The following is a 16827-nucleotide window of genomic DNA, read 5'->3' on the forward strand; positions in this document are numbered from 1 at the left end:
CGCATATCCTCAGCAGTCACGGCCCATGTTTCACTGCCATGTAGCATGGCTGTTCGTACACACGCATCATACAGTCTGCCTTTCACTCTGTGCAAGAGGCCTTTTGTCACCAGTAGAGGTAAGAGCTCTCTGAACTTTGCCCAAGCTATTCTTACTCTAGCAGTTACACTTTCAACACACCTGCCCCCGCTGCTGACTTGGTCACCTAGGAACGGAAACTATCAACTATTTCTAGTTTTTCTCCTGGAAAGTGACGGAAGTTGGTCTCAGAGCATTTTCAGTGTTTATTGTTCCTGAGCATCTGCCACATACAAAAACCATCTTCCTAGTTAGCCTTCCTTTGACATTGCTGCATCTCTTATGTGTCCATAGCTTACACTTGGTGCATCTTATAGAGTTTCTACCTACACCTTTTCTACAGATCGAGCAGGGCCATCTACCTGAAGGTGTTTGTGATTTGTCTACCTTCCTACTGATTACGACTTTGGTTTTAGCTAGATTGACTCTGAGGCCCTTCGATTCTAATCCTTGTTTCCACACCTGAAACTTCTCCTCCAGTTCTGATAGCGACTCAGCAATTAGAGCAAGGTCATCAGCATAGAGGAGCTCCCAAGGGCATCCTGTCTTGAATTCCTCCGTTATTGCCTGGAGGACTATGATAAATAGGAGGGGGCTGAGTACTGAGCCTTGGTGGACTCCTACCTCTACCCGGAATTCTTCACTGTACACATTTCCAAACCTCACCCTACTAGCGGCGTCCCTGTACATGGCCCGCACAGCTCTCACTAACCATTCATCTATCCCTAGTTTCCTCATTGCCCACCAGATAAGGGATCGGGGGACCCTGTCGAAGGCTTTCTCCATGTCAACAAAAGCCAGGTACAGCGGCTTATCTTTGGCTAGGTATTTCTCCTACAGCTGCCTTACCAGGAATATAGCATCAGTAGTACTTTTCCCTGGCACAAACCCAAACTGCATCTCATCTAAACTAACTCTCTCTCTAATTAGTTGGGCTATGACCCTCTCCGTAACCTTCATCACCTGGTCCAACAGCTTGATACCTCTGTAGTTATTTGTATTTAGGGCATCACCTTTACCTTTGTAGCAGTTGACTATTATACTGCTACACCAGTCATTGGGTATGACCCCTTGTGTATCACCTGATTAACTATACGGGTGACTAGGCTATAGCCGACACTACCAGACATTTTGAGCATCTCTGCAGTGATTCCTGATGGGCCTGGGGCTTTCCCTGTCTTCATGCTTCTAATTGCCTTAGCTACCACGGAACTATCACTCGGATAGCTGGTCCCTCTGTTGGGTCAACATTCGGCAGACTCTCTTTATCCCATTCATTTTCTTCATTCAGCAACCTTTCATAGTGGCATCTCCAAACCTCTCTCTTTGCATCCTCATTTAGCGCAAGTGAACCATCTTCCATGCGAACACACTTCTCTCCTACAACATCACGATTCTCTCACACACTGTCTTGCAACACGAAACACCTCCAGTCTTTGGTCCTCACGGCGCAGAACATTGGCAAATTTTTTCTTATCTGCTTCCCCTCTGGCTAAATAAACCTGTCTCCTAGCTTCTCTTTTGGCAGTCTGATACAATCCCCTGCTACCCCCATTTTTCCAGAACCTTCCAAGCCTGTCTCTTTTCTCTAATAGCCCTGTCTACAATATTGTTCAACCACCACGTTATTCTAGGTCGAGAGGGACTTTGCACCAGCCACAGATCTGGTCAGTGGCTCTCAGCAGGTTGTCCCTTAGAAAGGTCCAGCTGTCTTCTACCCCCTGTGATGCTCTATCCCCTTCTACTTCGTCAGAGGCTTCAAGTAATATGTCCCTAAATCTCTGTCCATTTGCAGGATCTTTAAGCTTCCAGATCCTTCTTCTCCATATTTGCGTTCTTCTGGTTGTCCTCCTAGTCCTGATCTTCGTAAAGTCACTAACTACCAGTCTATGTTGTGGGGTACATTCTTCACCTGGGAAGGTTTTGGCATTTATAAGCAGCCATCTCTCCCTTTGCCTTGTAAGGATGTAGTCAATTTGGCTGGTATGTTGGCCCGATTGGTAAGTGACTAGGTGGCTGGTAGGTTTCCTGAAGTTAGTGTTGCAAATCATAAGATTATTGGCATCGCAGAACTCCAGCAGCCTGGTTCCCTCCTCGTTGCGGGAGCCATAGCCATAGCCTCCATGTACGCCATGGAAGCCCCCAGCATGTCGTCCAACGTGACCATTGAAGTCACCAGCCACAAAGATAAGGTCTCTGTCGTTCGTCAACGAGGTAGTCTGCAGTAGAGTGTCATAGAATCGGTCTTTCTGTCCATCGGGTAGCCCCGACTGAGGAGCATAGGCTGATATAATGGTTGCTAAACTATGATGAAGCACTAATCTAATCTTAAGTATTCTGTCACATACTCTGATTACCTCAATTACTTTTTCTTACAATAAATACATCCAAAGTAACATTTTGTCATGGACCATTAATAAGCTACAGTGGATCCCTAATTTACAATTTTGCTTGCATGGAACCTCAAAAATTTTATATGAACTCCCAAAATTCTTATATGGACCCTGGTTGAGAACAACTACTCTATACCAAAAAACCTAATTACCATGATGGTATTCCTTCTATCACTTAACACTGCATCCTAAAACTAACCCCTAGCTTCAAATTCTTCTCTAAAGATATATATTTTGATCTTTGGAAACCTACAACAATGCCCTCAGTCCTCTCTAATCCCACCAAGGCAAGGATTATGGCAGCATTCACCAACTTAAACAAGGAGACCGTCCAAAAGAGTTGCAGGAGATTCCAAAGTCGTCTGGAGGCTATGGTTGAAGCCAATGGCGATTTTATTGAATAAATTTACTCTATAGTATGTCAAGATATTTTTATGTAATTTTGAACCCATGCTAGCATGGAAAGTGGACGTTAAATGATGATGATGATATCTGTTAATACGAGATGTCAGTGTTCTTTTTATTTTTGCAGAACAGTTTATTTACCACACCCTATATATATATATGAATGGAAATTGCAGCTGTGGTACCAGTGCCGGTGACAAGTAAGCGAACCATCCGATCATGGCCGTTGCCAGCGCCGCCCCGACTGGCCTCTGTGCCGGTGGCACGTAAAAGCACCATCCGTTCGTGTCCGTTGCCAGCCTCGCCTGGCCCCCGTGCCGGTGGCACATAGCACCATCCGTTCGTGGCCGTTGCCAGCCTAGCCTGGCCCCCGTGCCGGTGGCACGTAAAAGCACCATCCGTTCGTGGCTGTTTGCCAGCTCCGTCTGGCACCTGTGCGGGTGGCACGTAAAAAGCACCCACTACACTCACGGAGTGGTTGGCGTTAGGAAGGGCATCCAGCTGTAGAAACACTGCAAGATCAGACTGGGCCTGATGCAGCTTTCTGGCTTCACAGACCCCAGTAGAACCGTCCAACCCATGCTAGCATGGAAAGCGGACGCTAAATGATGATGATGATGATGATATATATAAATATATATGTACATACTTATATATATATATATATATATATATATTTATACACACACACATACATACAAGCATATACAATGTGTACACTACACACACACAATAATAAAAAGAAAAGACAGATAAATAAAGTAAGGTAACAAAAAACAACTCACAGTTTTTCTCACGTCTATTATTATCATCATCATTATCATCTTCATCATCGTAATCATCGTTTTCGTTATCTGAGTTCTCAGGAGTAATTTGTAGATCTTGGGCCAAGTCATTGTTGTTATCTGATGACGAGAAATGTTCTCCATGGATATCCTGCAAGAAGCAATGATAACAATAATAACAACAACAGTAATAATTTGGGACATGACATTACAAAGGTAAGTTGTGAAAACAGTGAGAACTTTATATTGAGTAAAACTAGTATTATAACCCGATTTAATTCGGGTCTACTCAGGCCACATTTTAAAGATGAGGAATTTTAAAAAAAAACGAAAATTTTATTAAAAATTAAAAAGAAAATGAGGGCAAAAAGCACTCGTTTTTTTCACAATGAAAAATCGTTTCCTAGTAGCCGGAATTTTGCGACAAGATGTATGTTTATTAAGCACAACAGCCTGCAGTGCATGCCACTGGGCATTAAAAGCCAATCACACAAACCTAGAGGGGCTCTGGGCCCCCTTGAATCGATAAAAAATCATTCTTTTTGCCAAAGTAACCACATCTTTATAGCTTGCGAATTTTAACCATCGCGGGTCGCATCCTCACCATGCATTTAGTATCCCTGCCAATTTTCAGCGCGATCCTAGCCTCGGTTTGGCCACCATTAACCGTCAAAGCAAAATATGCATACAATTTTCGTCCAAGGACTGTTTTATACATATAGATTAAGTATTAAGCATTTTATTGCTATCGCCCCTTCATCATATTTCGAAAAGTTGCCTTGAATCGATAAAAGTCACTCTTTTTGCCATAGCAACCACATCTTTATAGCTTGCGAATTTTAACCATCGCGGGTCTCATCCTCACCATGCATTTAGTATCCCTGCTAATTTTCAGCTCGATCCTAGCCTCAGTTTGGCCACCATTAACCGTCAAAGCAAAATGTGCATACAATTTTCGTCCAAGGACTGTTTTATACATATAGATTAAGTATTAAGCATTTTATTGCTATCGCCCCTTCATCATATTTTGAAAAGTTGCCTTGAATCGATAAAAGTCACTCTTTTTGCCATAGCAACCACATCTTTATAGCTTGCGAATTTTAACCACCATGGGTCTCATCCTCACCACGCATTTAGTATCCCTGCTAATTTTCAGCTCGATCCTAGCCTCAGTTTGGCCACCATTAACCGTCAAAGCAAAATATGCATACAATTTTCGTCCAAGGACTGTTTTATACATATAGATTAAGTATTAAGCATTTTATTGCTATCGCCCCTTCATCATATTTCGAAAAGTTGCCTTGAATCGATAAAAGTCACTCTTTTTGCCATAGCAACCACATCTTTATAGCTTGCGAATTTTAACCACTGTGTGTCTCATCCTCACCACGCATTTAGTATCCCTGCTAATTTTCAGCTCGATCCTAGCCTCAGTTTGGCCACCATTAACCGTCAAAGCAAAATGTGCATACAATTTTCGTCCAAGGACTGTTTTATACATATAGATTAAGTATTAAGCATTTTATTGCTATCGCCCCTTCATCATATTTCGAAAAGTTGCCTTGAATCGATAAAAGTCACTCTTTTTGCCATAGCAACCACATCTTTATAGCTTGCAAATTTTAACCAGTGGGTCTCATCCTCACCACGCATTTAGTATCCCTGCCAATTTTCAGCTCGATCCTAGCCTCAGTTTGGCCACCATTAACCGTCAAAGCAAAATGTGCATACAATTTTCGTCCAAGGACTGTTTTATACATATAGATTAAGTATTAAGCATTTTATTGCTATCGCCCCTTCATCATATTTCGAAAAGTTGCCTTGAATCGATAAAAGTCACTCTTTTTGCCATAGCAACCACATCTTTATAGCTTGCGAATTTTAACCACTGTGGGTCTCATCGTCACCATGCATTTAGTATCCCTGCTAATTTTCAGCTCGATCCTAGCCTCAGTTTGGCCACCATTAACCGTCAAAGCAAAATGTGCATACAATTTTCGTCCAAGGACTGTTTTATACATATAGATAATAATAATGGTTTCAAATTCTGACACAAAGCTTGAACTTTGGGGTTTGAGGGTTAGTTGATTATATTGACCCTAGTATTTGACTGGTACTTACTTTTATCAACACTGAAAGGATGAAACATAAAGTTGACCTCAGTGAGACTTAAAATAGGAGCATAAAGTTGCAGGTACAGCTGAATGGTTTAGAAGTTCACTTTAAAATCATGTGGCCCCCAGACCAATAAATACATTGTGAGTGAATTTGGTTAACAAAAACTGAACGCAATCCCACTGTGTGTTGTGTGTGTGTGTGTGTGTGTGTGTGTGTGTGTGCGTGTATTTACATCTCTTGTACTCTTTCACTTGTTTCATATATTTGACTGCAGCCATGCTGGAGCACCGCCTTAAAGGATGTTAGTTGAAGAAATCAACTCCAGGACATTCTTTGTAAGCCTAGTACTTATTCTATCAGTCTTTTTTGCTTAACTGCTAAGTTACAGGAACATCAGCATCAACTGTCAGGCAATAGTGCGGGGAACAAACACAGACACACACACAAATATATACACAAAGGTGCCACACGTTGGGACTGAACCCGGAACCATGTGGTTGAGAAGCAACCTTCTAACCACACAGACACGACTACACCTATGATATGCTTACAGCACCTAGATTTCCCAAGTGCTCACCCATTTAAGTACTCACTAGGCTCAACGTGGCTTAACTTTGGTGATCAAATGAGAACCGGGGCATTCAACATGATATGGCCATAAGCATATATATATATGTGTGTGTGTGTGTATGTATATATATGTATGTGTGTGTATATATATATATATAATATATATATATATATATATATTATATATATATATATATATATATATATATATATGTACACACACATATCATTGTCCACGAGGCCATAACAAAGGAGTTTAAGACCAGTTGCCTGTGAGAACTCTTCTAAGTGGCTGACGTTGTTCTTGTAACTGAATCTGTGGTAGAAGTAGAATTAGGAAAGAAATTCCACATGTCAAAGCAAAACTTTGGCCTTGAAGTTGACTTAGTAAAGACAAAAGTTTTAGTAAGCAGGAAAGCAGACAGGACTCTACTCACTTCAAGGAAAATGGCCTTGCTCAACATGGAAGAAAGATGTAGGTAGAAATTCCATATGGTGTGCCCAATGCAAGCTATGGAGGCACAAGAGGTGCAGTGAAATCAGTGGAAGATTAACAGAAATAGTAAGTCTTGTTTGTGGTAGAGATGGAGGAGCAATTAACACTAAGAACACATAGAAGATAGATTTTCTTGAATGTCTAAGAGTAAAAATCCTAAGAGATAGTCACACAGTTTCTGTTACCTACCTAATTAGCAGTGGGTGAAAATAAGTTTCTAGAATATGAACTAATAGGAAAGTGTTCAGAGCTATTACCTTTGTTAGTAACAAAAGCTCTCTCTCTCTCTCTCTCTCTCTCAAAGAGCGAAAGGCTGATTGTATGATGTATGAACAGCAATGCTATATGGTAGTGAAACAAAGACCCTGAATGCAAAGATAATGTGAAGACTAGAAATAAATAAAGCTAGCATACTCGGCTGGATGTGCAATGTCAGTGTGAATGATAAAATGCAAATATGTTGAGGGAAAAATTGGACACATGAGGCATCAGTTATAATGTGCAAGAGAGAAGACTTTGCTGCTCTGGTCACGTGATGTGTATGGATGTGGATCTGTATAATATGCTGATCACTAATGTGGATGGCACTTGTAGATGAAAGAAACCCAGGAAGGCATGGGATGAGGTACTGAAGAATGATCTCAGGTTGTTGAACCTCATGGAGGAGTTGGCAAAGGACCAAGATAAATGGTGATTCACTGTGCTCAAGAAGACCCATCCGTCTTAGCACAAATGAAGCTCAAAAAGGATATTGTTAATGTTTATACTCACCCCTCCACACACACACACACTGTACTTATCAAGTCTTTCTAACAAATCTTCTTTGTAACATCTATTTTTCCTTCACTTCTCAACTATGGCAGTATTTCCTCAGCTGCTGTGGCTTTATGAGAGCAAAGCAGCACTTATTCAGCCTACCACCCCTTCCAAGCTACCAGCAATTCTTCTCCTTCGAACACTTCCCTTGCCATTCATCATGCACTCCCAACATGATCCCTTGCTATTATATTTACACTTTCCTCTGAACACCCTCTCATGCCTGCCATCAATGCTCTCCCACCTTTATTATAACCCACTATATCCATTCCGTGTACCTCTGATCTCCATCTCAGTTACTGTGCCTCTTCTCTCTCCACCACACTCCACCTCATTTCCCTCTTTCTCCTTTGGCCAGTTTTATTATACTATTGTTTTGTCGCCCACCTTTATGTATTACCTCATATCACCTCTTTTACCTTAACCCACTCCTTATTTTCTTTACATTCCTCCAAACTGACATTTACCACTGTTCATACCTCCACCCTAGTTCATCATTCACTACATTCATTTCTATCCTCATCTCTACAGTCTGTCCCACTCCCTTCACATTCTCACAACCCTACCCATGCAACTATCCTCGATTCTCTGTCCCTACTCTCCTTTTATCCATCTTCTAGTACCTTGAAGATATGCGCTGATGCCTCATTTCCCTCCTTTCACCTTTTCCTGCTGGGGTAGCCATGTATCTCTTCTATAACAAGATATTTGTTCCTTCCCCACCATCATGCTTTAGCTTCTCAGTACCTGGCACAAAACCACCTCCCTCAATTCTGCACCCATACTCCATCAAGGGGTCTCTTCTCAAGAGTGATTTGGTGACTTCACTAGTGCTGGTGGCAAAAAAGGAGCACACAGTATATTCCACTTAGTGGTTGATACTGGAAAGAGCATCCAACAGTGGAAACCTTGCTAATGCAGTCCTCTGGCTAGTCAGATCCTGTTAAACAGTCCAACCCATTCCAGCATGGAATATGAACATTAAATGATGGCGATGATTGATTGTATATGTGTGCATATGTTTCTTACCACTCAGCAACTGGTTCTTGTTTACATTGAACATAAGAAACCTTAAGTACTGGGCTCAATTCAATCAAATAAAATTCTTCAAAGTCCAATGACTGAGGCAAGTGGAAGAGTAACTAAATACCACAAAACACTCAGTCTAGGGCTCAATTGATTCCCCCATTTCTCTGCCCTTACATCAATTTCTTAATTAGGCACAAGGCATGAAATTTGAGGGGTGAAGGGGTTAGTTGATACCAACAGTCCCAGTAACTAGTACTTTATCAACCCCAGAAGGATGAAAGGCAAGATCAATCTCAGTAGGATTGGAACACAAAATGTAAAGGAACATGACTAAATACTGCATGACATTTTGACCAACACTCTAACCATTCTTCCAATTTACTACCCTTAATAATGCTCTTCATATAAAGCTGTAGCTGTCTTAAAAAATGGCAATGTCAAAAAATATCATAGAACTTTAGCAGACAGACAACCAGATAACACTTAATAAACCTGACATCAGTTTCCATTACAATATCATATTAATTATTGAGATAGCAATACCAAATGACTATGATGTTGAGTAGTTCATTCATTTGTTTTACTTCTGTTTTTCCATGTTAGCATGAGTTAGTTGAATATATTATTATGGCATTGTTTTACAGCTAGATGCTCTTCGAGTAGCTAACCCTTTTCTGTTTTCCAAGTAAGGGATCTTTTAGTTCACACAAAGCCTATGGACAATGTGTTGACAGAAATGGCAATGATGTCACTGCTTGTAGCTGACAATTTTGGAGAAGCACAAATGTAAACACATGCATACACACAAGATATGATTAGTCACATTTAGAAACATTAGTGATGAATTTGGGATCATAACTGCTCTAAATGAACTAAGAGGAACTCATACAAAATATAAGAAAATGTTGATAAAAAAAGTAAAATTAGGACACTTTTCAGTTATATCTGCTTTAAACATATTATATCTTATTAAAAGCAAGATCACATTAGATAATGTACTCATCATTCTGCATATCCCACCAAAGAAACAGTTTGGTAATTACTGGAATGCCTTTAATCATATGTCTGTTTAACCAGAATTGATCTGTGTCAGTCACTAATGAAATCCCAACAAAGGACTGAAACTAGTCCCGATAATCAGTCTTTCACCTTCCTCATTATAATCTTTCTTTTCTATCACTCTTTTACTTCACTTTTCTCTCTCTCTCTCTTGAACCTTACTTCTCTCTCTCTCTCTCCCTCTCCTTCTTCTATCATCCCTCTACTTCATTTCTCTCTATATAACTCTCTTTCTCTTCAATCAGCCTTGCTACCCATTTCTCTCTCCATAACTCTCTCTTTTCTTCACTCATTCAACCATGTTGTCTTCAAGAAATTGCAACACTATAGAGAAGAGAAAAGTCTTTAGTTTTACCATAGACAAAACAACCTCTCTGATGTAGGTTCCACAATAAAATACACCTGATATACTCAGGGAAATGTTTGGTGTTAGGAAGGGCATCCATTCATTCAAACCATGCCAAAAATATAATGTACAAGCAAGGCATAGTCCCCACCCTATCTAGGAGGCTAGTAACTTTAAATAAGAGCTGACTTCAACTGTAAAGACCATCCAACCCATACCAGCATAGAAAGCAGATATAAAATGATGCTGCTGATGCTGTTAGGGATGATGATATACTTGATGTTCAAGTCAATGGGGATGACTCTACACAGCTGGTCAACATGTTAGAAATAGCAGCCAAATATCACTCAATCACAAATGCATTGTCTCAAGAAAAGGAAGGACACATTAGATAGTGTGATCCTATATACTCCTTGGTAAAGACAGTATCGTCATGGCTGAAATGTTTTTTGCTTAATCTGTCAAGCCTGAGGCTCAATGGCAACATCAGGAATAGGAACTGTTAAATAGGAGAGCTGAAGTGTTAGTAAACACTGAAGTCCTAATGAACAAACCTGGTGAGATATGTCAAACTCCCTGTCTTCCATCGCACTCTCATCACCTTCCACATCAACAAACTCTGAATCAGATTCATCAAACATCATGTCCTGAAATTAACAGAAAAAAAAATTTAGATGGTACACAGTAAAAACTAGAATATGGATGTGTGTGTGTGTGCATGTATTTTGTATGTGTGTGTATGCGTATATGTTTGTGTTTACACTTGTACTTCTCAAAAAAAATCGCTAAACTACAAATAGTGACATTGTCGTTAATTCCCCTATCAATGAATCATCCACTAGCTTTGTACTTCTGAAGGCCTGTACAATAAAAAATCCCTTCCTTGACAAACAGCTAAGGGTTAGCAAGAAGAAGAGGGTCCAGCTGTAAAACAATCTTCAAATGATATATCCACCTAACCCATGCCAGTACAGAAAAAGAGGTTAACAATGAAAGAATATATATAGAATATATAATTATAACATCCTGATTCCAAGTACATTGTATCTCTGCATGTTATCTGAAGTGAATAAAACAGTTGAGACAGTGAGGGCATCTGGCCATAAACCCGACTCAAAAAATCCATTCAACCCAAGCCACTATGGAAAAGTACACATAAAAAGATATGTGTGAATGTGAATGTGTGTGTGTCTGTGTGTGTGTGTGTCTGTGTGTGTGTGTGTGTGGAGAGAAAAAATATGAATCTAGTATTAAAAAGGAATACATCTATATTTAAAGTATTTTTAAATAAGTACCTGGAGAGAAGAGGGGAAAATGAAGGTGTGGCATTCATGCCTTTCTCATGGGTAGGTATTAGTGAAATAAACGATACAGCTATGACTGGAGATCAAATCCAGGTCACAGAGTCAGTTCAACAAGTTTATGACCATGTGCTTCAAGGAGGGTCAACTGGTTGGCTGCAGCCAAATTTGAACTTACAATCTTAAAGTCCCAAAGTAGTTAAGCTGTTTTACAATCATTATCTAGTATATTTCAAGCGGTTTTGATTTGTTGTTGTTGCCATCTATTTAACCCCAGCTTAGTATAGATCCAGCAGACCTATGATCAAAGTATTTCAACCATGAGCAACCTATAGAGTGTATCTAGAAACACATTATCCAAAATGATCTGCCTTTTGTTAAAGCCAAATTCATAGAGTATTAACTGAGGGTGATTTGGTTGCTATATTGAGACTGTTGTTGTTGGTTCTAAGAGCTAGCAAAGCCTTGAACTCAACACCTTGTGATCACTTGTTTTCACGATATCCTACATTATTCTCACAGCCAACGGAATGGTTAAATTTAGAGTGACTACTTGTTACAGATGAGCTCCCATGACTTTCGGAAACATTTTTTCACGCTCAGAGTTGCTGAAGCATGGAATAAACTGCCTGCGTCAGTTGTTGACTGCCATGACACTGCATCCTTTAAGGCCCTCATGCTTTCCGAAATCCGCCGAAACTACACCTGATTATATATACACTTTAGATGAGTTGTAGTGCACCTGAGCACTGTACACAATTATTATTATTATTATTATTATTAAAGAGGAAGGACAGAAGGAAGGACATTTTCTTACTTCAGCATCAGCATCATTGTCATCTTTGAAGTCTGAATGATGTCGTCTTCTATGTAGCATATCTGATGTCGATGAGTTTGGTTCACCATCTGGCCAATCTCCGCTTGCTAACACAGCCTCCCGCATGCTGTTACTGTCCATACTCTCATTGTCAATGCCTGTAAACAACAAAAATAAAAAGCAACATGAAATACCACAGAATTAACCCGAAATATTCACGGGGCATCAAATATCAAAGACTTTTGTTATAATAATAATAATAATAATAATAATAATAATAATATTAATATGCCAATTTGTTTTTTGTATGTATATAAAGCATGTGCCATGCTTAAGAGAAAGACATTGTTGAAAGAAATTTTGTTGCTTAAATAAAAATTTTTAGTTGATATCTTATGATTTCTGGAAGAGATTTGAAACAACAACCCATGTGTTGTATTACTACTTCTCAACACCCATGCCTACTGGAACACCGAATCAGTAACAATCTTAACGAGAAAATTAAGATACTTAAATCTGATGGGGGTGTCAAGCAAGGGAGAAAAGAAGTGAAAGAGAAAAAGAGAGAGTGGCTGATAGGTATTTGAATTTCTTTCTACAATTGAACTGAAATTGACCCCTGGCTATTAAAGGCCCAACCACACACACACATTTGCTTTAGGTCTTCTACCCATTTCAGTTCAGTCATACACCAGATAACATGTTAAGACTTATGTTACGAAATTTAAATTTTGAATTTGTTTTAGTTATAAAATTACATCTCAGCTAAAAAAAACATCTTTCAGTTTTTGAATACTAACTTCTCTTTCTATAATTTTTGTTAAGTTACAATTTCTCTGTTTTGGTCAAGATTTTTCCAATTTATTTTTTTCTTGTATCAAGCAACTGACAAAAGCATTAAAAAAACAAAAAAATAGAGCCGAATGAAATCAAAAATATTAATTCTATTTTTTCCTTTTACTTTTTGCTTTCTTGCATATTAGGTGAGTATGTCAGAAATATTTTCACCTTTTAAATAATTACTGTCTAATACATTCAATATGTTTTTCAATTGAAACACACTGAATCATTTTGGAAATTTATCTCTTGTGCAATTAGCCATCACTTCCTATATTTCAGCAGTTGTTATCAGCCATTCACAACAATCCGCCTCCATTGCTGTGAGCCACAGCAGTCCCTTGAGGTAGAAACTGAAGTCCATCCTGCAATTCAGCTCACTACTACTCCCAAACAGTTGAGCAAAGTGCTGATAAAAAGCCACACACATCTGTTTGGGATCGAGGACCCTGTGCTCATTGCAGTCTGGTAAGGGTATTTATTGCTGCAGTCATAGTACTGACACCAAATACTTTCACATATACACACATACATACACAAGAACTCTATTTATGCTGAAATTCGAATGAAGGAGCTTTTGGTCTGAGGTTACAAACCAGGTCTTTCTCTATTGACAACAAACCTAGAAATAAACTAAATAATAGCATCCATACATACCAAGTTTGCATGCACACACACACACAACTCACACAAATACAGAAACAAAAAGTTTCTGCAAAAGTGAGATAAAGCTTCTAAATCCAATAAAATGAAAAATATATTCACCCAGAACACTGTTATCATCCATGTTGAGTGATGTTCCAGTCATGATGCTGTCTGTCTCCACAGCATCAAGAGCAGCTTCTCGAGCAGCCTGTATGTCTCGTTCAAGTTGACTTAAATGTTCATCATACTGCAAATTAATAATAAAACAATTAAAGCAAAGTTAGCAGCATTGAAATCATTGCACATACACACACACGTGCACACATACCTGCATACACACATGTCTCTATATATACATATATATATATATATATATATATATATAAAGGACGCTAAACGATGATGATGATGATGATGATGATGATATATATATATAATATATATATATATATATATATAAAGGACGCTAAACGATGATGATGATGATGATGATGATATATATATATATATACGGAGAGAAAGAGACAGCATTACACCATCATCATCATTGTCATTCTTTAATGTTTGTGTTTCATGCTGGCTTGAACACCCATATACATGTGTGAATACATGAAAAATCAGTCTCCTTCCTCATATTTAAGATGAAATATTAATATTTTAATATAATATTTAATATTTCTATGATATCTACTAAGAATTGTTTATTCTTATAGATACAGATGTTAGTGTATTAAACATGAAATACATCTCTATTTAAAGTACAAGTAGCTTTAACACATAATTAATTTATTCATGATAATAATATATCTAATGGTAGTTTCTGAAACATGTGAACATATGAAAAACCAGTCTCAATCCTCGTATTTAAGAGGCACTGTCTGGAATATAGGATGTGATATAATTCTTCGAGCCAAAGAAAGCAAAAGGAATTTCCAACCTTATAAGCAGCAGCCTTGCTTACAATCTCCCACTCCACTTAAAAACCATTTTTCTTGTCTTTCAAGTCCCAAATAAATTTAGTGAGGCTGGTACAATAGTAATGTTCTTGGAATAAAATGTTAGTAAGAAATGTATACTCGAGTCATCTAGTGTACGAGGGGAAACAACCCAAGTTAAATCCCACCTCCACCTCTGGCATATAGGTAACTTGGTAAATAGCAACCATACTGAGTGGAATGATATAAAACAGAATAACAATATTAGTAGTTTATAATATATATTTTGTGATTGTAAAGTTAGAAGTAAATGTTTATTTAAAAATTATTGTAAGCAAAAAAATGTTGTTTACAAATGTAGTGAAATCTGAAGGAAGGAGTTTCTTTTACATAGGGCAACAGGGAATTTTATCAAGAAACACATCTCTAATCACATTTACACCTTTAATAATAGGAACAGATCCTCTTGTACCAGCCTCAGTAAATTCATTTGGGACTTAAAAGACAAGAAAAAAATAGTTTTTAAGTGAAGTGGGAGATTGTAAGAAAGGGTGCTGCTTATAAGGTTGGAAATTCCTTTTGCTTTCTTTGGCTCGAAGAAATATATCAAATCCTATATTCCAGGCAGTGCCTCTTAAATACAAGGATTGAGACTGGTTTTTCATATGTTCATGCATGTAAATGGGCTTTCAAAAACTACCATAAGATATGTTATTATCATGAATAAATTAATTATATGTTAAAGCTACTTGTACTTTCATATGTTCATGCATCAAAATATGCAACAGGATATCAAGTAGTAATGTAGTATGACCATTTCAAGCAGCTTCATTTAATTGAACAATGCAATCATTACATCACTTTAAATGCAGTGCCATCTTCAGCTGCACAACTAAATAAATGGAATTTTAACAAGTAGGACACATTAATATAATTTTTCTTAAATATTTTAACAGAGCAAGATGGAAGAAATTCATGTTGTTACTATTGTAGCTAAGAATAGACTACAACGTCTAAGAATCACATGGAGTATATATATATATATATTCATTCATTCATTCATTTTGCATCTGTTTCTTCTTGCAAACCTGAGTTGAAAGAGGGTTATTACAGCTGGTCACTTTCAGTTTCAATGACCACCCACCACTTAAATATATACAGCAGACAGAGGCCAACACCTCACTGGTGTAAGAGCAGTAACATTGTCAAAATGACAAGAGTTTTATTAGGACACTCTACTAAATTCATATTCCCTATGGAAAACAAGGATTCCAAGAAATATTCTGCAATGTGGAAAAAGACTGATTTCTAGGCCTTGGGTCTAGATGTATGTTTTCAAGAGGATCCTGTCAGATATCCCTTCTTTGGCTGTAGAGGTTCTGGACCAAAGTTGAACACATCTTTAACAAGTCCTCATGGCAAACACATGGTAGAAATATTCAATGAAAAAAAAAACACACCAACAAAGAAAGAAAGAAATATCATTAAAATGAAACTTACTTCAGAAAGATTTTCTCTGGCCACATCTACAATTCTCTTTGCAGTGTTAGTGTAGCTACTGTCAGGTCCATTGTACTTGACACTGTTGGCAAATATCAACTCCACGTCCTCGATGAATTGGTCTCGATGCTGATACTTATGTAACTGTACATTCTGGAATTGAATAAAACATTATGAAAGATTTAATATTTTGAGATGACTTCACTGTCCCATAACAGGACAAACATATGCACAAGCATCACAAAACTGTTATGATTTTGGGATGATAACTGATGAGGGAACATCATGTCCACATCTTGTGTGTGAATTTTCCATGTTGCTTTGTTGTCTTTTCTGTTTTTTGAATCACACACACACGCACACAATGGGTTTCTTTCAGCTTCCATGTGCCAAATACGCTCACAAGGCTTTGGTCGGCCCAAGGCTATAGTAGAAGACACTCTCCCAGAGTGTCACACAGTGGGACTGAACCTGGAACAATTTGGTTGGGAAGTAAACTTCTTACTATACAACCATGCCTCTATGTATATGTGTGTGTATATATATATATATATATATATATGTATGTATGCATGAATTTATATATGATGGTCTTCTATACAGAGTTTATATACCAATTTCATTCACAAGGCACTAATCAGCCTAGGACTATATAGTAATACACACACACAGAATTGTGAGCAGGAGGAATTTGCAC

At 38.2% G+C, this 16827-nt stretch overlaps 1 protein-coding gene and 1 pseudogene across 4 annotated transcripts in view; both read right to left on the reverse strand.

Moving 5' to 3' along the window:
* LOC115218415 (transcription initiation factor TFIID subunit 1) overlaps nt 1–16827 on the reverse strand; it is a 79983-nt gene that overhangs the window by 6810 nt on the left and 56346 nt on the right. For 3 of the 4 annotated variants that reach the window (XM_029788215.2, XM_036508307.1, XM_036508306.1), the window contains exons 37-41: nt 16131–16283; nt 13816–13942; nt 12214–12371; nt 10650–10742; nt 3662–3812 (exon numbers count right to left, since the gene is read on the reverse strand). In XM_029788215.2, coding sequence (XP_029644075.1) covers nt 3662–3812; nt 10650–10742; nt 12214–12371; nt 13816–13942; nt 16131–16283 — 682 coding nt within the window. The remainder of the gene's footprint in view (nt 1–3661; nt 3813–10649; nt 10743–12213; nt 12372–13815; nt 13943–16130; nt 16284–16827) is intronic. The other variant, XM_029788216.2, reaches the window with a different exon arrangement.
* Nucleotides 6324–6442, reverse strand: LOC115218699 (annotated as a pseudogene).

Source organism: Octopus sinensis, linkage group LG13 (genome assembly GCF_006345805.1).
Source record: "Octopus sinensis linkage group LG13, ASM634580v1, whole genome shotgun sequence".
In the NCBI taxonomy this organism is placed as follows: domain Eukaryota; kingdom Metazoa; phylum Mollusca; class Cephalopoda; order Octopoda; family Octopodidae; genus Octopus; species Octopus sinensis.